The sequence below is a fragment of the Perca fluviatilis genome, chromosome 18 (genome assembly GCF_010015445.1).
Source record: "Perca fluviatilis chromosome 18, GENO_Pfluv_1.0, whole genome shotgun sequence".
In the NCBI taxonomy this organism is placed as follows: Eukaryota; Metazoa; Chordata; class Actinopteri; order Perciformes; family Percidae; genus Perca; species Perca fluviatilis.
In genome coordinates this window covers 23,051,503-23,072,579 of record NC_053129.1, presented here as the reverse complement: position 1 = coordinate 23,072,579, position 21,077 = coordinate 23,051,503, and the positions used below count along the sequence as shown (strand labels likewise).

General features: G+C 40.2%; 1 protein-coding gene across 1 annotated transcript in view; it reads left to right on the top strand.

Moving 5' to 3' along the window:
• Positions 1-157: 157 nt before the first annotated feature.
• Positions 158-21,077, top strand: part of lpgat1 (lysophosphatidylglycerol acyltransferase 1) — a 50,275-nt gene continuing 29,355 nt past the window's right edge. The window contains exons 1-4 of the mRNA XM_039781346.1: positions 158-1,109; positions 1,767-2,019; positions 18,707-18,825; positions 19,400-19,540. Of these exons, the coding sequence (XP_039637280.1) occupies positions 1,782-2,019; positions 18,707-18,825; positions 19,400-19,540 (498 nt within the window). The 5' untranslated portion in view covers positions 158-1,109; positions 1,767-1,781. The remainder of the gene's footprint in view (positions 1,110-1,766; positions 2,020-18,706; positions 18,826-19,399; positions 19,541-21,077) is intronic.

Sequence of the window (21,077 nt, the reverse complement as noted above, 5' to 3'; positions counted from 1 at the left end):
CTCCGATTTGTTGATTTTTATGCATTCAATGTCACTCTTTTGACAAAATGCATATATATATATATATATATATATATATATATATATATATATATATATATATATATATATATATAATTTTTTTTTTTTTTTTTTTTAAATTGCATTACTAATATAAATTATCAACTAAAGTACGTCTTGCATTATCACCTAGTGTTGTGTCCCAGTTGTGTAGATATTTCAAACTAAATTTGTGCGACGGGGTCTACAGGGGCCCAACACCAAATGTCTACTCCTGGGGCACCTTAAAATATTGTCATATTTCATTATATAACCCCAAATACTGAGCAGAATCTAACAACCAAACTATAAAAATGCAATCAAACATAAGTGGCAAAACAATAAACACAGCATATTCTCTATAATACGGTGTTATGTGTTTAGTATAGATATGAAAGTTAATTATTTATATAATTATATTAAGTTATTTAAAAAACTAAATCTGACCCTTTTATTTTGAAGGTAAAGGAAACTCACTTCCGCACTTACCATTTTGATCTTTTGTGTACATTGACGCTGTGTGAATCGTCTGGAGAAAGATAACGGGTCCTGCCAGCATAGAAACGAAAAACCGCTGTTAATTTCATGTGCATATGTCGTTTAGAGTTTATGTTTGCGATTTTGTAACCAGCAACGTTGATCCCAGGCCCGGCCCAAACCGCCTCTCGTCGTTATTCGCTAATGGAAGCTCAGTAGCTAGCTAACTTGACGATGATGATGATGCATCAGTGGAATTATCCCGGTGTCTCTGACTGAGATGGAGCCAGCGACGCTCAACTGGAGTTGCTTGCTAGCTAGCTAGCAAGCTAACGGTGCCCGCCGGGGTTCACTGTGCCCGAGCAGCCCTGGATAACGTTAGCTAAATGGGTGCTACTGCAGCTTATCACACAGGGTTTGTTGTAACGTTATCAGACATTTCCACCCCCAGATTTGAGAGAGACTGACCATGTCAACTAGCAAAAGATGCTAACTTGACCGTTTAGGTTAGCCACACGTGACACAGTTTATCTCGCTCAAACAATTAGCTACATTCTCTGGCCGTCCTTGGATGCTCCAGTGACATTAATTGGGTGAGTAACATGAGCAACCAGACCTTTACTGAATTACAGGGTCGGGCTGTATTTTGGATGAGGCAAACGGATGTTGCGCTTTGCACCAGCCTGCAGACATCCGAGTTTGGTATATTCTCATAAAATACCTGAATACTTCAGCTTCTTAGCTACCTATGTAATGTGTGTCAGTGTGTATTGCCGTAATGTTATATCCCAGGGTTGCCATACCTTACATATTTCTTTACATCTGTCCCGTTATGCTAACTCAGCCTACTGCTAGCTAGCATGTCGTGAAGTGCTCGACCACGTCCCGTGCGACTAGTCATTTTATGGTCCTTTCTTTGCATGCATTAACGTTACTGTAAAGGCTAGGCAGTTAGTTAGCAGGCAGTCACGAAAAACAAATAGCCACAGTTCAGAATAAATCCCTTAAATAATGATCAAAATACCGCGTCCACTACGCGTGTGTTACATTCAAATGCCGTTAAATAGCCTCACCCTGGCCTCAACCGATTAACGGCAGACACTGTATGCTATAACATTGGGTTATTTGCGGATTTTTGCGACCTCGGTTTGTTTACAGTAAGGATAATGTTGTGTCATCACTTGGCTCGACTTGTTTTTTGTCAAACAAACCAAACTGAGATGCTAACAGCTGCTGTCTCTCTGTTACAGACGGTGTGTATCAGGATGGCACAGCTCTTGGACGGGGCCGGCAAGCTGGGCTGGGTTCTGCTCAAGTCTGTGATCCGTTTTGTGTTTATGTTTTTTAACAACTGTGTAGCCATCCCATCCTACTGCTTATACCTGGTGCTTCTCCAGCCGCTGAGAATATGGGACAGCTCCACTTTCTGGCACATCGAAGGAATCATGTTCAAATGGTTGCTGGCCATGGTGTCTTCATGGGGCTGGATCGCAGGTTATACAGGTAAGATAGTTAATGATTCATACACACAGCCATTGTTCCATGTGCTGCCTTGCATGTACAGTGATTTTTGCATGCTGGACTCAGTGATGACAGCTTACTGATGGGTAAGCATGGACAAGATTGCTACAAAACCAGTACAGTTGCTCTCCAGTTTGTGCTTCATGTATTTACTTTCAAGACAAAGAGATAAACATCTGTTTCACTGAAAAATATACCTGAGAATGTCTGAAATGCCCAGAAGTTTGTTTAACAACATGTGCTTCTCTTCTCAAAGACTCTTCCAGCCATCTGAATAAAAACATGTTCAGTTTTCTACGTGATAAAAAAGGCTGTTTGCTAATCCAAACAAAGATGGTAGCCATGAAATGATGTATTTATTTGCTTAATTCATACGTGAACCAAACTGTAACTATTTTAATATTGGTTATATTTGATAAATAGTTACTTGATACTATTTTATATTTTCATATAAAATTACATTCTAATATTTTTCTTCTGTTATACAGAAAGCAAGTATATGCCATTCATTTTTTTTTTTTGTGCAGCAAAACAATTTTTTTTTTTTTTCTTCATCCAGATGGTTAGAAGAGTTGTTAAGGATTTTGGAAATGTATCTTCAGATCAGCAGTAAATGTTGTTAAACAACCATCGGGGCTTTTCAGACACCACCAGGTTTTTCAGAGAAACAGACGCTTTCCTCAGTAGCCCCTTTCGCACAGCCTGTTCAAGGCGGGAATGTGGTGCCATTATTCCACCTTTGACGTTCTGTATAAACGGTACAAACACGGAATGCCGGGGCAGAGTTGTTCCGCCGATAAGCCAAGGAGGAGGTAGTCACAGAGCTGAATTGATGCCTGTGTAAAAGGAATAGTGGCCGGGCGGGGGCGCGCACACACACGCACACACACACACACACACACACACACACACACACACACACACTTCTCTCTTTTCCATCAAGAATGCCAGCATGCTATCTAAAATCACACACTGGGGCAGCATTATGCTGGCATTGTTTAGTTCAAAGTGGACGGACAGTAATGTTGGATCTTCTTTACGGCAGTATTGCAGAAACGCTGGGAAAGAGGCTAGTGACTCAAACATAAATAAGGGCTCGGTGATATAAAAATGTCTATCATATATTTGTCTATATTGTTAATAGCACGGTGTCGAAAAAAACGGTGGCCTAACTGCGTTACGGCAAAATATCGATGGATTTGGTAATAATTGTACAAGGACAGTTCAACAAACACACTTATCTGACACTAGTAGAAGAACAGCAGGATATCATGAGTTGTTTGTTGGTTCCTCTCAGCTGGCTCGTTGAATATCTTGAAGTGATTCAGGCAGTCAGTGGTGTATGGTTGCACCGAGCTGCGAGCAAAATGCTTACAAATTGCTAAGTGGTGAACATGGGGAGCAACAAGGCGCACTGATTAATAATGCAAAGCGTTCAGCCTATAGAACACCTGGTCTTGCGTCGAGTAATATGTGTTACAGACCTTGATTGACAGTGTTTGAAAGTCCGATACCATACGTCTATATCATGGAAATGGTGACTGAAGTTTAATTTAGCCTATTGAATATAACGATCACTGTAATTTGCAATCTAGTACTTCTTCTGGTATATTTATTCAATGCACTTGTAGTTTAGCTGTGTGTATTAGTCTTTGGTCCATCCCATATGTGCTAGTTATCTTGACATGAACCAGATTTAAGCGGATGTGACCCTAGTCTGAACATATCAGAAATTGTGCATTGTTGCAGCTCCAGTGCATCATCATAGTCAGTTATTAGGGAACCGCATCAGGCCACAAAATTATTTTGAATGTCACTTTAACAGCAAAACTTGTGACAAATATAAAAAAGATGGCCGGTGGCCACAGGATAATGTGAGTTTAATGTTAACACAAAGTTAAGTTAAATTTAACTTTAAACAAACCACACACGCTCAAAAAAGGGGAAATGGATAATGTTTTATTTTATGAGTGACACTGTATTATATATGATAAGCCCAGCTATGATGCAGTGTAGCGGCGTTATGACACGCCATGCACAGCCACTTTAATTAAAGTGTCCTCCATTTTATTTGTATACTTCTGCACAAGCATGCCAAGTGTTAAATCTTTGGTAGTGTTTTTTGGCACATGTGGGTCAGCTCGGAAGGATGAATTGTGTTAGACTGCTGTCAGATATTGGCCCTATTACAAAAAAAAACTGAACGAGATCAGGGCATTAAATCAGTACGGAATAATAAATACTGGCAATATAAACATAGCATCAAATAAACAGCGTTCAAGGGCAGTAGTCCTAGAGCATTTGAGTATCAGTGTTGTGATTCACACTGAAGGACACTTCGACAAGGCTGGTTCGATCAGCCCTGTTCCCTTTCACTCACTAGGCAGTCCTGCGTAACTACCCTGCACTGTGAATGACCTACGAATCTGGACAACGCATAACATTTAGATGCTTTTTCCAAGGTCGCAGTTTTACTCTCACACTTACAGTGCATATTTTTCCTCATTCTTTCCAAGTAACAGCTGCAAATGATGTATACATTGGTACATGTATCACTTGTTTTCAATGCAAACAATTTCAATACAACACATTCCTGCTTGTATGTTGTATTTACGACATGCACAATGACACATTTCACACTTTTTGTTTGCATAGTTACAGATAGAACATAGATTTTCTTTTGCTGTGTTGTTCAGCCTGCACTGGCACTCAAAGACATGCTAAATGTATGTCAGGGAAACGTTGATACTCATTCACAGCTTGACACACTGCAGTCTGGAAGCTGAGCTTTGGTTAATATCAGAGATAGAGGATGTTGCATCACCTCCCCCAAGAGAAGCAGAACAATAGTGGTTTGTAGATACGATACAGTCACCAAATAGTCGCTGGGACCATTTGGACATAAAGACACAAGGTGATATGTAGGAAAACTTGACTTAGAAGTTAAATCTAAACCTTCACTAAGAGGCTTAGTTTGAATCATTTAAGTGAAGTGTGAAGGCAGGGTTCAACAATAAGGGTTGTCCGATGGCCCGGGGCAAGGAAAACCCCATGTCGGGCAAGTAAATATAACGACCCACTTGCCCGTTTGGGCAAGTACAAGCTAAAGCAAAAAAGGTGTTTCCAGCATCTGGATGAAGGAGTTTTCTTGGGTGGCAGTAGAGAATGTCGATCAAACAACTTCAATGTTTTGCGAAGTTTGCCGCAAGTCCAAGGCAGCTAAAAGTGGATCATATTTTAAAGGAATGTCTTCATTCAGAAAACAAATGCTGGACTACCATGATAAAATGTAATTATGACAACTGCTAGGGTTCAGCTCAACTCTACCCAGTGATATGCGTGTCATTTATCCATAACTAAAACAACTGAGCTTCATCCCTTTGAAAGATACACATTTTATTAAAGGTGCAATATGTAATACGGACAGCTAGTGTTTAAAATAGTTACTGCAGTACAAATTCAAAATACTTGAGTCGTCTCCCCCATCCCCTCCTCCCCAGACTCTAAGTTTACAGTGGTTGCCAGGCTGAGACCGCAGCATCCATAGTTTCGCTTTGCCAGACCCTCCTCCAATGCGCGCTGAAGGAGCATCCACAACAATGTTGCTAGACGCTTGTCTCACATAGCCAGACATTACTTCACAGCACAGTGGAGTACCTAACGTTACATACTGCTATATTGACCGTCATAGAAGCCCATGCTCATGCGGAGCTCTGTACCCAACTGACACACTTTTTCGGCTTAGAATTACGGTAGGAACCGGCGTCCTCTCCACCGGACTGAACACACTTTATTGGCTTAGAATTACGGCAACAATCGCTAAACGCACACTGCAACCTCATGGTCCACGCTTCCCGATTTACAGCCCCCCTTTCTTGGCTTAAAATAATTCACCGTTGCAGCCTACAAGTTGTAAACAGCCGTGGCCCGCTTGCCTGGTTAATGTTGGCAGGGTTAGCATGGCGGCGTTAGCCAGGACCAGTGGGGATCACTCTACTGGCTGTGTCTCAATTTGTTTTGAGTGCACGAATGTAGAATTGACATAAAATGCCCGTCCCTTGTAGCCTTGATAAATTAGCCTGAAGCTAATGCTTACCTGTTCATGAGGAAATCAGCCAACTCTGTGTCCTTTTGGGCTGTAAGCCGTCTGCATTAGAGATGCACCGATTACAATTTTCTAGGCGATTTACAATTTTTCATTGAGTTTGACCTGCCGATACCAATTTTAGCCGATTCCGATTTCATTTTTTTCTAACCACTTTACAGCACACACACATATTTTTCTTTTCTTTTATAGAACATTTTACATTTTGCATAGAACATTTTTTGAGCAGATAACTGATCTCTTTAAAATAGAACTATATAAATTACTCCTGGTGTGGGAAATTCACACACATCTAAAGTGCGATGTTATTATATTTCCTTCTTTTCACATCCAATATCCAACTAAAATAATTTGATATATTTAGCAAACTAAACTTCTGTATGTATGAAAATAGGTAATGGCAATACAATAATATATATAAATAATAAAATAATAATAATAAAAATAAAATAAATATAGCCTTGCAGTATAAAGATAGTTCTCAAAACACACACACATACCTGTTTGAACGTCAACAGTAACGTTACCTGAAAACAGCATGTAGTTCCTTTTTTTTTTTTTTAGCAAGTTTGCTTTATTTGTCATTGTGCATAAATATGAACAATACCAACGGGTTTATCTGCTAACGTTAGCTACCGACGGTTACCTCGGAACAATCCAGCAAATAGACGGTACCTGAAACAGATGATATGACGTCATCGCTCATTTTACACACAGTTTAGCAACAAAACTGAACTCTGAGGGAAGATTACTACGTTTTTCATGTTGGTTTTGAGCGGTATGCATCCCCACTAACCTGGAAAGCGTTTTAAACAGTAACGTTAATACAGCGTGTCGGAGGAATACACCGTCTCCTGCAGCGGGGCATCAGAGGCAGAGCATCACGAACCCTTTCCCAGCAGTCGGTTATAATTTCTTATATAAGCTACTTGCATGTGATTATTGAGGCTACATTTCAAGAGCAGAAAGGTATGTTGCTGTAACATCAAGACCCACGACTATGGACATACTCCATAGATACAGTTTTTGTGTTCTGCTGATGCTGCCTCTTTCAGTCTACGGCACATTTTGACTACAACACAGATGCAGATGCAACAAATTATGGTAATTACAGTCAGTTAGCCCACAGGATTCATCTTGATCATTTGAAAACTACATTTTAGAGAACTGCCAGCTTCATGCGTCAAGACTGAATCATCCTGGGGAAAAAAACATGTTTGTCCGACAGTTACACAAGTTACCTCAGAAAGCCTCCCATGTATGAACATTTAGCAAGAAACGGCGTTATTTAGTGGCATTATTGTTATGTGGTAACTTGTATTGCCATTTGACCCCTTTTTCCATGTTGTTGACAAAAGCATGTCAAGGCCTGATTATAGTGCGTTCCATTTGTACTTGGAACTCGGATTTCCGAGCTCGGAACTCAGGCAACCACATAGTCCCCCGAGCTAAAATCCAACATGGCTGCTCCATGCATCAAAAGTTGTGAAAGCTGTAGTAACGTACAGTTATAAGCACTTCTGTCTTACATGCAGCGCTGTCCATATTCTCTCTGTGGACAATGTTGTTACGCTGTTTGTATGCTAAAAAGTGTGCATACAAGTGTATAACTGTTATAAACTGGTATTGCTAACCATGGCTAACCTGGCTAGAGCTAATGAAAACAATGAAAATCCAACTTGTAAATGCAACGCATTCAACTCTGGTGTGATGTCATTCCCAGCTTCGGCTTCCGAGTTCCGAGCTAAATGGGACGCACTATTAGGGACACACACACACACACACACACACACACACACACACACACACACACACACACACACACACACACACGACACAAACAGGTGCACTTAAGCCAGCAGGATTAAGTCTTCATTGCACGTTCCAGTGGGTCGTCTGTTTGGTCGATGAAGAAACTTTGCACTCTTGTTTCGCAGTTTTGAGTTATGTTTCCGAGTCTTATTTGAATGTAAAGTTTACATGAAACGCAGAGTTGACTTAGTTTTCACCGACTCCGTAATCTCTACTAGAGCTGCAATTAATTAGTCGATTTAATTGATTGGTTGGATCGATATAAAATTCATCTGCAACTGTTTTGATAATCAGTTAATCATTTACACTGCAAAACTATGCAAATTGTGCTGCTTTTCCAGATTTTATATTATAGTAAATACAATATTTTGGGATTTTGGAATATCTGCTGGACAAAAAAAACAAGCTCTAGGATATTCTGATGGATATTTTCCAGATTTTTGATGTGTTAAACCCCCTTAAACATGAATAGTTTACCTATACACACCCACACGCAACTAAAATATTTAATAAAAAAACGCCTCAACCTTTTGAACATGTAAATTATCATATTGTTTAGAGCTGAAACGACTAGTCGTTCAACAGAGTTAATTGGCAACAATTTTGAGTCATTTAGCAAAAATTCACTGGTTCAAGCTTCTTAAAAGTGAATATTTGCTGGCTTTTTAGTCTTCTATGATAGTAAACAGAATATCTTTGGGTTTGGGACTGTTGGTCAGACAGAACAAGAAATTTGAATATGTCAACTTGGGCTATAGGAAACTATGATGGACATTTTTAACCTTTTTTCTGATATTTCATCAAGCAATTAATCAAGAACATAATTGACAGATGAATTGATAGTAAAAATAATCTATGATGTTGTTTTTCTGAATAACTACTACATTATTTAAAGACACTTGACTTCCGTGTTGACAGCAGAGAATTTCCAGACACCTGTTTAGGTGCCACAGTGTCCTTTTTCTGTTTTTAAAATCAAAATCGTCAAATCCTCATATTTGAGTAACCGGGACCCAAGAATTGGTTTAACATCATTGCCTAAAAATGACCAATTGACTAACAGTTGCATCAGATTCCTCCAAACCAGGAGAAAAGCTTGTTACATTTTGTGTACTTGTGCATAAATGTTTTGGTACAACAATGATTAAATTTCAGATGTGCTAAGCAGTATGTAGGGCTGTAGTAAATCCAGAGTGTATCCCCTCATTTTTAAGCTATAACAGAAACGGCTCTTGGTTTGTTTGAAGCCTTTGTATAGCCATCAAGTGTTATTAGATACTTGGCTCATTAGACTTACTCTCTGGACTGTGTGGGTGTATACAGATCATACTTGATTGACATCTTTCTAACTGTCCTGAATTAGACTGAGACAGTTTTACAGCTTTATGATTTTTTTTTTTCTTCTTTTTCTTCAGTATATAGACCTTAGCTGAGCTCTATAGTTTGTCAGATCTTTGTCAAATTATGTCTGCCATCCTATTTGACATGAACAAAATTTGGTATTTCTAATGTTTTTCTTTGTGCTGGCAGTGTCTTTTGTGATCGATGCAAATAGCTGGTCTAAAAGCATTAGCGGGGTGCACTTTTGAAAGCTTTTATTTAGGGAGAGATACTTTTTTGGTGTCTTGCTTACAGACTTTGGTAAATGTATAATGTACAGTATGTACTGCATGAAAACCTACTGTAGGTCAGGATACACGTGCTGTCATGTTGTAAAGGAGCCGACCCAGCATGGAATTATTATACTGCAGTTTGGGGTCAGTTGAGAGGGCGATAGCATGAATGGGAGTTAACAGCACTTTGGTTCAGAAGCCCTGAAACATGTTTGCATAAGTGGAGGCTGATGTGTCATTCCCCGGTGTACAGAAAGACTGAGGTATTGATGTGGATGAACAACACATCATGTGGTAAATCCATATTTTAATGTTGACATGTTGTGATGTGCTTGATGCAACAAACGTTCAGAAGCAACGGGTGGGGTCAAATGAGCTTTTAGCTTTTAATGAGGGAAAGGAATTACTGGCAATTCATGAGACCCGTTTACTCCATTAAACCTACTGGGCTACTACTGTAACCTGTTCATGTCCTCTCAGACCATGGCTGTGAACATTGTTTTACATATGTGGTAAATGTCTTGTCCTGTTGAGCCAATTTAATTATTCATCACTAACATTTTAAGATATGTTTTAGACATGTCCCATATGGAGATTAGGGCTGTACCAATCTGATATTGATATCGGATATCAGGCGATACTTGCCTAAATAGCTGAATCGGGTATCATAACTATGGGGCAGTTTATATTATGGTTGTTTTTCTCTCCACTTACTTGCGCACATCTAAAGAAAAATCAACAAGCTTTTCTGTATTGCAATTTCTTGTTACTTATTGACCAAAACAATAAAATATCTGTAGTAAGCCAATACCAGCCCAGCTCTCATCATGATTACTACTACTTTTTCTAGACCCATGGCTCCCTCCTAACTGAAGATCATGGTTATTGTAAAAGCAAGAGCTTCACATTTTTACTCTGTGAGCAGTTGCTCTGTTGACCCAGTAACCAGAAAGCTTTAATCATCAATGAAAATGTCTCTGGTTTTCCACACAAGTCTTATTTTTTTTGTTGTTGCACTCTTTCCTCTTTGGCCACACTCTGGTGCGGACATGATGGACACCAACATGTGATGCTGTGCTACATCCCTCTCCTCTAGAGAGGGAGAAAGAAGTGTAGCAATGGGACGGCAAGGTCAGCAGCCGTACACTGTTTAGCTGACCACCAATGCCGGATTAGACGGTGTGCCTGCAGCATGACTGTCATCCTGCTGCGCTAACTGTGTCATCTCTCAAAGACAATTTCCCTAAAGTATTCTATCTGACAGATGACCCATCTCTCTGATATCATTTACGCTTGTCTCCCGCTACAATGGGGACTCCAGCGAGCCTGAAGGCATGCTCCTTATGAAATGACATTGCCTTAAGGGTACGTACACCCCACACACTCCTTTCAGGTGTCACAGATGTGTCATTCTTCTAGAGGTATCCTCTCGATTCCTGCTCTCGTAAGAGTTGAGCTAATTCTCCGGAGGACAGGAGGTGAAACAAAGGCCTAAATTGAACATGCCAACAGCTCGTCCCCCTCCATCCCATTTTTTTTTTTCTTTAAAAAAAAAAAATTCACGTTCTTTAACTTTAAGGAGATCTCCTTGTATGACTGTTGGAAGAGTCAAAAAACCCATGTGTTGCCAGGCTGCAGCACAGACAATGTGTCAAAGTGCATTAAAGAGGTAGAACGAACAGTGATCAACATGTTGTTACTTGTCCTATGGTGCATCCACCAAGCAACATATAACCTCAAATGTCTAAGTGTAGCCATGTAGTGTGTTATCTAATATCTGCTACCGATTTGTTGAATGACTAAGTTGTGCATTAATTACTTGACTACATCTCATATGAACATGCTGTATAGCTAGCAGGAGGTACAGTGGGTTGAAGTTTTAAGGTGGAATGAGACCAGCTTGAACCTTTTGTCATCAAAACTATCCAGTCTGAAATGAGTTGTCCTTTTACTGTGAGTCATGCAGAAATGGTTAATCTGACGGGTTGCTTGAAAAGCTTTTCTCCTAGGGTCATGACAGCAGATCTTGCATCTCATTCAGTGGAGTCTACACTTAGATATAATTGCACAGTTTTTAGACTAAAAGCTCGGCTGTATTTGGATGTCTGCCCACAATGTATATAGTCGACACGATGAACAGATTTAAGCTGTTTTATTACAGGAAAGCTCTTTTTTTGCTTAAGTAAATTGATCCTGGATTTGTAGGCCTCGGATAATTTGGTAATTATTAAGAATGTTTTCAGTTCCTGTTGATCATTTTGTTAGAGAGTGAAACGATCAATAAAAGGTCCCTTGAAGATGCACTTCAGATGTCACATCTCTTAGCAACAGCCTCAGTTATCTGGTGTTAGCTGGTATGGAAAAGTCTTCACAACAATGCTATGCAGGCAAGCTATACATGTATTGTTCTTTGAGCAGCCCAGTTGAGTTGTGTGCTGTACTGACACATCTTTTGTCACTTTATTTTGTAGCGTGACCACCTAAATTCAATTTTAAGATGAACACATCACGTTCAGCCTTGTTAATGACTGTGACACGTTGGCCCCTATTTGTTTACGCTAGTAACTGCTAGCTAGGAATTTGCAGGCTAAGTGACTGAGAGTACTTGTTGTGATAATGTAATGTTAGTGTAAACGAGGGTTTCTTATACTGTCTAGACTCAGGCTTGGCTGTAAAATAAAGACACGGGCTTCCAATGCTGAAACCAAGACGGCACGTGTAGGTTTACTGTAACTTCCTCTTATGCCTCAACTGAGAGGTTATAAAATACCTTAGTATTGCATGTCCGTTATGGAACGTTCATTTGTGGAATATTCAGTGAACATAGCCAAAGTAACATCACAGTAACTACCCGCAAATTAAAACCTGCAAATGTTAGCCCAGTGCATAACAACAATCGTTGATTGCTGAACAGAAATTGTGTCAGATGGAGTGTCATGCAACGATACAAGTAGCCTACTGTAAGGTTGAGGATGGCCTTATGCAATATTTACACTGCTCTATTCCAGTAGATAAATGTATATGTCTTGGCAATGAAATAAAAAAAAATTCAATTACATAATATAGGCTATTTATCAGGCAGGTGCCTGTGCACTGTCAGTCTTCTGGGTTAAAATGGAATTACAGATTGTTGTTGCACTGTCTCCAATTTAGTTGAAACCTTGTCTATATCAAGAATGTGTCCCAAAACAAAGGCCTGTAAAAATATTTCTGTTCAAATCCTATGTCTTCATATTTTCAGCCCTTTAAATTACTTCAATTTTATAGCCTTAAAATCACATTATCTGGGAAGCAATATTTAGACATATTATTCATAGGCAGCCCAAACTTTGTAGGGTGGAAGACAAACGTGTCAATATGACTGAACCATTACAAGTTTGTACGGCATGCCCTAGACTTGGAGAAAAGTGTGAAAAGAAGGGTAGCATAAATTTTTAGCAAAATCTAAGAGGGTGCAGCAAATGTTTTCCTGGATTTAGTTTGATTTGACCCAGAATGGGCCATCTGCATGTCATTTGGCTCAAATCCTCCCACTCAGTGCTCCTCTCCATAGCATAGGTCTTACTGTATGTTATGTTGTGAACCATGAAGAGATTAAACATTTTAAAGGTGATAATTCAGGGTTAGTGAAGTGAACCTGTCGAGTGATTTTGTTTGGGGTAATTGTTTTTACATTGACTCAGGGAGGTTAGATAGCAGTCTACTTAGACAGTGATACATTTTGAAAAATGAAACTTGTGTTTTGCTTGAATATCTGATCCTTCTGCTATTACGAAACACAATTTTGGCTGTTTATAGCATTATCTCTTTTAATGTGATAAAAACACTAAATAATAATTTTGACTATGTATTGGTTTGTAATTTTACAGTGGTGTAAGGTGCTGGAAAAAGCTTTAAAATGGACCTTGAAGGTGCTTGAATTTGACCTTGGAAAAGGTGTACGAACCCTGGTGACCATACTACTACTCCTTATCCTTTTCATTAATGACCCCAACTGTGCCAAGAAAAAAACCCGCTGTCTTTGTGTACTCAGTTTGTATATTGAGTTCCTCCAGAATGGCTTTGGACTGACACCAGAGAGTGTAATGACCCTGGTTTATTTGTCCTTTTGTGTACAAAGACAGAGCAGTAGTAAGAGCTAGAGAGCTTACTCAAACATTAGCTGCTTTGAATTCTGGTCTTTTTAGGCTGCTGTCAGGTGAAAAAGTGTGTCTGCTTCTGCTATGTTTCATTTGTCTCTGTATGACTGCTTTTTGATTCGGAGGGACCAACACCAGAACCTGACATTCATCATCTTCAATCACAGTGTGACGTCATGTTGTGTACAGCAGGAAAGTCATCCATTAAAATAAGAAAACTACAACACTGAAAAAACAAAATAGCCCCAGAAATGCAGGTTATAATCCTATATCTTGTAGCTGTCTGGTTTTGTATTGGTGTCATGTTTTTGCTTAATTAAATGTTAAACTTGGTGTATAAAGAAACCATTCTGATCTTTATCTGCTAGCAATCCTAACGTCAACTCCCACACAGAGGGGAAGCGCTCACAAACTCTGCACCCTAAGGCCTGAATGATGCAAAATTTGGATTACACAGAGCTGGAGCTGGCCAGACACGCCCAGAACTGTGGTGATTTCCAGCAGACGCTTGCAGCCCCTGCTGAATCTTTTCACTTGCGTGGTTCTCTGTTAATATGCAGAGCTGTTGAAGTGTGTTTAAATTACAAAGGCAGCTTATGTATTCTAAAGGAGGGCTATTGTTGTCATCCCTCATCTCAGTCATGTTTCCTCCTTTGTCGCAGTTCCTGTGTGTATCCCATCAACAATAAGACACCGATGAATGTTTAGTAAAGTAGCCTGTATGCTCTGAGGTCTGACGATGAAAATCAGGGAAGAGAGAGCAAGTGGCTGTTGGAGATCCACCCCTGTAGGTACGAATTAGGGGCGTCACGATTCTCCAAATCTTGGATTCAATTTTCGATTCTAAGGTCACGATTCGATTTTTACTTTTAAGATTTTTTTAAGCACAGGTTGCTATGCCATTTTTAGACTAGACTTTTATGCGATATAATATCTGACCTTTGTTTGCAATGTACCACTACATTGTCAAATTTAAAACCTTTTATTAACAAAATAATGTAACAATAACTTATATCTTCAGTCAATTGGAAACTTAAGCAAAATAACCTGCCATCTAGTTTCTCTTTTTTAACTGCAGTCTTCTTCACAAAGGATGACATTCATGTTCACAACAAAACAAACAAAAAAACAGTAAAACAGCCATGTCCATAGTCTTCTCTGAACAATCAAGTGTCTTTTATTTTTTAAGATATTTTTTTGGGGCATTAAAGGCCTTTATCTCTACAGGACAGCATGAAAGGGGAGAGAGAGGGGGAATAACATGCAGCAAAGGGCCGCAGATCGGAGTCGAACCCGCGGATGCTGCGCCGAGGAGCAAACCTCTATACATGTGCGCCTGCTCCACCAACTGATCCAACCTGGCCACAACAATGAAGCATCTTAACAAACTATTTGAACATATACCACACCGATTAACTGCCATGTTAGTCGTGCTGCCAGTGGAAGAATATGGTACACGCACATAGCAGAGCTTGCAAACTGTGGCTTTTTTGTCGACAACGCGAACGTTGTCAACATTACTTATTGGCAATCCAAAATACTTCCACACCGGCGACTTCAGTGAAAGAGGAGGGGGTTCAAGTTCTGTCGATGGGTCTCCTGCATCTGCAGTTGCCATCCTATCTTTTGACTGGCTGTAGCTGAATTAGAGGAGGTTGACTGACCCGCAGCACGTTAACACGTGTGTTTACGAACTGACTGAAGAGCCGATTAATTAACCCGAGTCGTGTTACTGAACCGGGAGAATGAACCGACTCACTCCTGTTTTTTATTTATTTATTTTTTACCTCCCTCATGCTGGCAGAGCTTCGCTCAAGCTGAGTGCGATTGGTGTGTGCTCCGTTGTGTGTAGCTGGTCTTCTGCTAGTGGGTGTGGTAATCTAGCTCATTAGCGCCTCGACTGGAGTGGTGGTAGAATCAATCAGGAAATGGGCTACCTCGAGCAGGCTACACGTGTTTTTTTTTTTTATCCTCTTGGCCAGCCGACCGGATGTGACATGGGGGTGTGGCAGCATCAACGATTGCATTTTTTTAATTCAAGATCGTGACTTAATTTTCGGTGACACTCGTGTTTAGTGTATTAGTTTTGAGTAACTAAATAAAAGTATTTAGTTTTTGAATTCAAGTTCTGAATCGGAAATCGAATGAATGAATCGGGCTGTAATAACTTGTATTATAATTTTTTTCGCTGACACGTGTACGTTTTACATAGCAGCTTTAGGTATGGCTTTCAACTGGGAGGAGTTCAGGACGCGTTATTATGGATTCCAATGCAGTTCTAGGCAAGGCCCTACAAAGACCCAAGGCCCTACAAAGACCCAAGGCCCTACAAAGACCCAAGGCCCTACGAGACCCAAGGCCCTACAAAGACCCAAGGCCCTACGAAGACCCTATGAAGCAGCCCGGTTGGTTAAGTGTTAGCCATTGACCTTGAGTAGTTAAGGTTAGGAGAGCCCAATGGTCAGGGTATAGGATCTGAACAAATCAGTCTCTGTTACCTCGCAGGAGCATGGACGCCTGGCCAATCGTAGCTCGCAAATGCCATTGAAGGGCGGGTCTTGCCTAGAACTGCCGTGGGTTCCATTATAACGTGTTAAGAACCAGTGCGCTTTGGAAGTAGCGTTAGCTGCTAATGCTTCCCTTTGTTTTACTAACGCTAGTCACCTCTTACTACTCCTGTCTATTTACTTCTTGAATTACAAGCAAGGTTTGTGGTGTCACCAGCAATTTTATAGATTGAAAACGGCCGTGTGATTAGAGAACATGGCTAGCTAGCAGGAGTGAGGCAGACACTTAGGTAGCTACAGGAGCAAGCATACAGAGTTTCTTGGAAAGGTCAGTTTTTGACAGCTGTTTTTGATTTTTGCCGAATTACACACAGAATGTAGGTTATGTCTGTAATTGCATATCGGCGTAGTCGTACTATACTGCCAGACTGCTGAATCGGTTTTGCCACGGACACACAATAAGCTTTTATTTATATGAATGAACAACAACTGACTAATTATTGATTTGGTGTCTACATCACTAATTCAGCATGATAAGATTAATCCAAATCATTTGGCTGTGACATTTTGAGTGAAGCCGTCCGTAAAGTCACAAAAACAGATGAATCATATCTCCATAACATTTTGTCGGATCATGATCAAAATTGTTCTTTGTGGGGGTGACCTCTAGCTCACCCAGGAAGAGCGTGCGCCCCATGTAGGCTGAGTCCTCTGCAGCGGCCGGGTTCGAGTCCAACCTGCAGCCCTTTGCTGCGTGTCATCCCCCATCTCTCTCCCACCTTTCCTGTCTATCCAGTCACTTTCAAATAAACGGAAAAGTGTATGTTCTGGTGGTAGATGAGACCTCGGTGTACCTGTGTGCAGTGTACCATGCTTGATGTGCCTGTACTTGGCCCAAAGAACTGCAGCTTGCAGCTCTATTTTGCTTTGTATTATTTTTATCACTTTGACAGCGAACAAAGCCGCGGTTCGGTTCTCAGCTCTACATGGATGCCTTGTATGGTTCCACTGAAAAGGAAAGCATTATTTATGGATCGTAGACATGCAAATAAGCCTGATCTCCTGTTGTAGCAGGATTTAGACCTAATGTACTGCTTATCCAAACGAAAATGTTATTTCCGGCAGGGAGCTCCCAAACCAACAAGTCCTCATGATGTTGACACATCTTTTGTAAAGTATCTGCTGTGATCTTTACTAAAAATAAATGAAAGTAGATAGTTGTTGTTAGATATTCAGCCTGTAGTAACTGCATCTTCTTTTTAAAGTATGTTACACCTCGTACATCTTGTGGCTGCACCAGAATGCACTCCTGACAATTCAGTGTGTGGATGATGGCATACATGATCAGACAAGGATTTGAAAGTCTGGTACTATTTAATGAAATGACACCATCCCTTTTTCTTTGTTTTCCTTTTTTTTTTTTTTTGGAGAGTTTGCTCTGCTCAGAGTGGTCAATAGTGAGCGTGATTGGGATACCATTTCCTGAAACTCACTTCTCCTTTCTCATTTCAAACACATTTTGTGATGACTAATCTTATACAGCAAAATGCCTAAAATCTAGCTTTAAATGTTCCTTTGACGTGATGTAGTCGACTGAAACTCATTTTGCCACATTAACAGCAAAGTGTAAAAGTTTTTTCCAACCCACTTGTAGAAGGTAGTAGCATGAAAATAGACATTTGCTCTGAGATCCAGGCAGGGAGGATATGCAGAGCAGGCAGGCAGGCAGTAGTGAGAGAATGTAAGGACTCTTGTGGATTTTAAGAACAGTCCATTAGTTTTTAAAAGGATAACATTCACTGTTGGTATAGGCAAATTGGATTTCAGTGTGTATACCAAAGATGTCTTACTTCACTCTATTTTAATTGTGTTGACACAATTAAAAACATGAACCACAACTGTCTGGAATGCCAGACAGGTGTTTAAAGAGTGATTTTGGTCCAACGGTTTATTACTTTAGAGTGTGTTTTTCTTTTCTTTTTCTTTTTTGCCCGTTTCTTATGAAGTGCTGCACTTGAATGAAACCCTGAGGTATGTCGCAATGGACTATCAGTGTGTATTTGATCCACATCTACATGCCCATTAAATATTCATTTAAATTAAAAAAAACTTAGTGGAGAGTGCATTTTTGGCAGAGGTGTGTACTCCAAGATCACTATGTTTAAAGGTTCCTTTGGAGTTTTTGACAGATTCCTGCCAATGGTTTTACACTTTTTCACTGACAGTTGGTTGCCAAGAGTAGTAGCAATGCACAAATAAAGGCAGTGAAGAAGAAGACTGCTGGCTAGCAAGCATGAATAAAAAAAACAATGAATGATTTTAAAATATATTTTTTTAAATTGGCTTTGCTTGTTTTATGAGGAAAATGCATTCAACATAGTTGTTAGACCTAAAAGACACGCACAATGAGTTTTAGTGACAGTTTGGAATAGAACTCCACGGGGCACTTCCTGTTTAACCATTATGTGTTTGTATGTTTATTTCGCCATGCAGTAACGGAGTGGGGTGACGATGTACGGCCCATATCTGAAGAAGAAGCCATGGTCATCGTCAACCACCAATCCACAGGAGATGTGTGTACGCTCATGATGTGCCTGCAAGACAAGGGCATGGTAAGAACAGCGAGAGAAACGTTATCTCATTCTGTCCCTTTTAGGAAATCCTGGAATATAACATTAAGGTTGAACAGGGTGACGTCGCCGTAAATAGAAGCAATGCAGTAGTTTGAACCTGCAGGGTACTCGGCACAGTCTCTATTTTGCTGAACAGGCTGCTGTCTGGGCATGTTTCTATGTCTTAGTCACTGCAAATAAGGGGTTCCTGTAGAATTGCACACATTGCTTTGAAAAACCCTCTAATCCTAAGTTAATTCTGTTTGTTTTAAGGATGTTTGTTAAAGGTTAGCCAATGTTTTGTGTTTATTTGTGTCGGATTTGTTTCGCCAGGGTGTAGTGTTACCAAGTGATAGTTGTTTATGAGAACAGGTTTTAAAACAAGGTTCAACGTTAGCTGTGGTAGTATCTGTTATGTTAGTACTTTTGGGTAAACAGGAAACGGAGCGCCATAGTGATGGGATGATGCTTTTTTCAAGCAACAGGAAGAAAGGACAAAACAATAGGGGCCACGCACATCAGGTGCGTTGCGTGCTTCAAAGAAGACGAGGGAGCCCCCCTTTGCATTCCACAGGGAGGCGGAGCCAACCACCAACGTGCAAAGATTCGAGCGGTGGCTGGCTCAAAGGAGGCAGGGAGCCATGCCCAACGTGCAAAGATTCAAGGCGACGGCCTTTCATTCTTTCACACTGATCATTTCAACGCAGGCGAGGAGGTGAAGCGTCAACAGAGTGAAGCGGTTCAAACATGGAGAGGGAGGTGGCGTGTGGTGCAGTGCACACTCCCTCTTCCTCTGTTTCAATAGGATACTTGTTGGGTATTGGGTATTGTTACTTGTTGGTTGCTCATTTTCACAGAAGATGATCTCTATGCGACAGTTGGCCGGTATGCGTACGTACCTAAATACAGTGCGATGCACATGTACACATGGTACTTTCGTAAGCTCATAATCGGCGCTGCCTTCATTAATGGGCTGTATAGTGATGTAGGTTGTAACACCTTTCATGTTAATGTAAAGAAGATTTGAGCTGAAAAGCATTTAAAAAGTTGTTGGGGGATGGCCTTTGACAAACAATGTGTTAATACAGAGAGATTTGGAGCTGAAAAGCATTTAAAAAGTTGTTGGGGATGGAAACACTTTCGATGCGATTGGGTGCATTGAGTGTATAACAAGTTGCACGTTGAAATTTATCTGCATTCATTTAAGTGCTCATATTATGCTTTTTGTCTAACCGGGAAGTAAAAAGCCCAAAATTACAGCAGAACATACTCTTCTTCAGGCAGGAATTTCAGCACACTACAAAATGTACAACTCCAGACTGTAGTGTCAGTCACTTTGTAGCTGTGTTCACTGATTAGTTTTTCCCTCAGTTTTAATCAGGCATTGTTAGGAGCTCAGCTACTTGCTTCATGCACCAAAGGTTGACATGTAGCCACTACACTTTATTAACCAAATGCACATTAAAACCATACAGAAATAGCTTATATTTCCTAAAACATATTGTCAGCAACAGAAGTGAGTTTAAAAATAGAATGTCAGGAGAGAAAAGTAAAGTTTTTCCTTGACTGGGTCAGCTGGCGTTGCTTGAAAGTTGACATCAACAACCCACTACACTTTATTAACCAAATGCACATTAAAACCATACAAAAATGAAAACATATTTCCTAAAACATATTATTATTAAGCAACAGAAGTGAGTTTAAATAAGATGTCAGGAGAAAGAGTAAGTTTTTACCGTTCTGGCTGATAGCAACTACACTTTATTAACCAAATGCACATTAAAACCATACAGAAATAGCTTATATTTCCTAAAACATATTGTCAGCAACAGAAGTGAGTTTAAAAATAGAATGTCAGGAGAGAAAAGTAAAGTTTTTCCTTCCCGATACTGATTCCGCATCCAAAGCGATACCAGCATTTTAGGCAGTATCAGTGGCATTCCCATGCTGTGCTCCACATTTGAGGCGACATACCACTGTCATTATCTCTGATAGTCTGACCACTACTATATGGTATTATTTCTAGTCCCTCTGCTGTCCCGTATTTGATTATTAAACATGCAAACGCGTACCACGCTAAAATCATGCTGGAAATTGGCTGTGAATTCTGGAATGATTGGGACAGATCGCGGTCATATGTTTATTTTAAACGAAATTTTGCACTGGAGCTGCTGCGCTGCGTAACACTTGTACCTGCCACCAACATGCTGGAGATTGGCTGTGTTTTGTGGGGGGGGGGAGAGAGGTGTGTT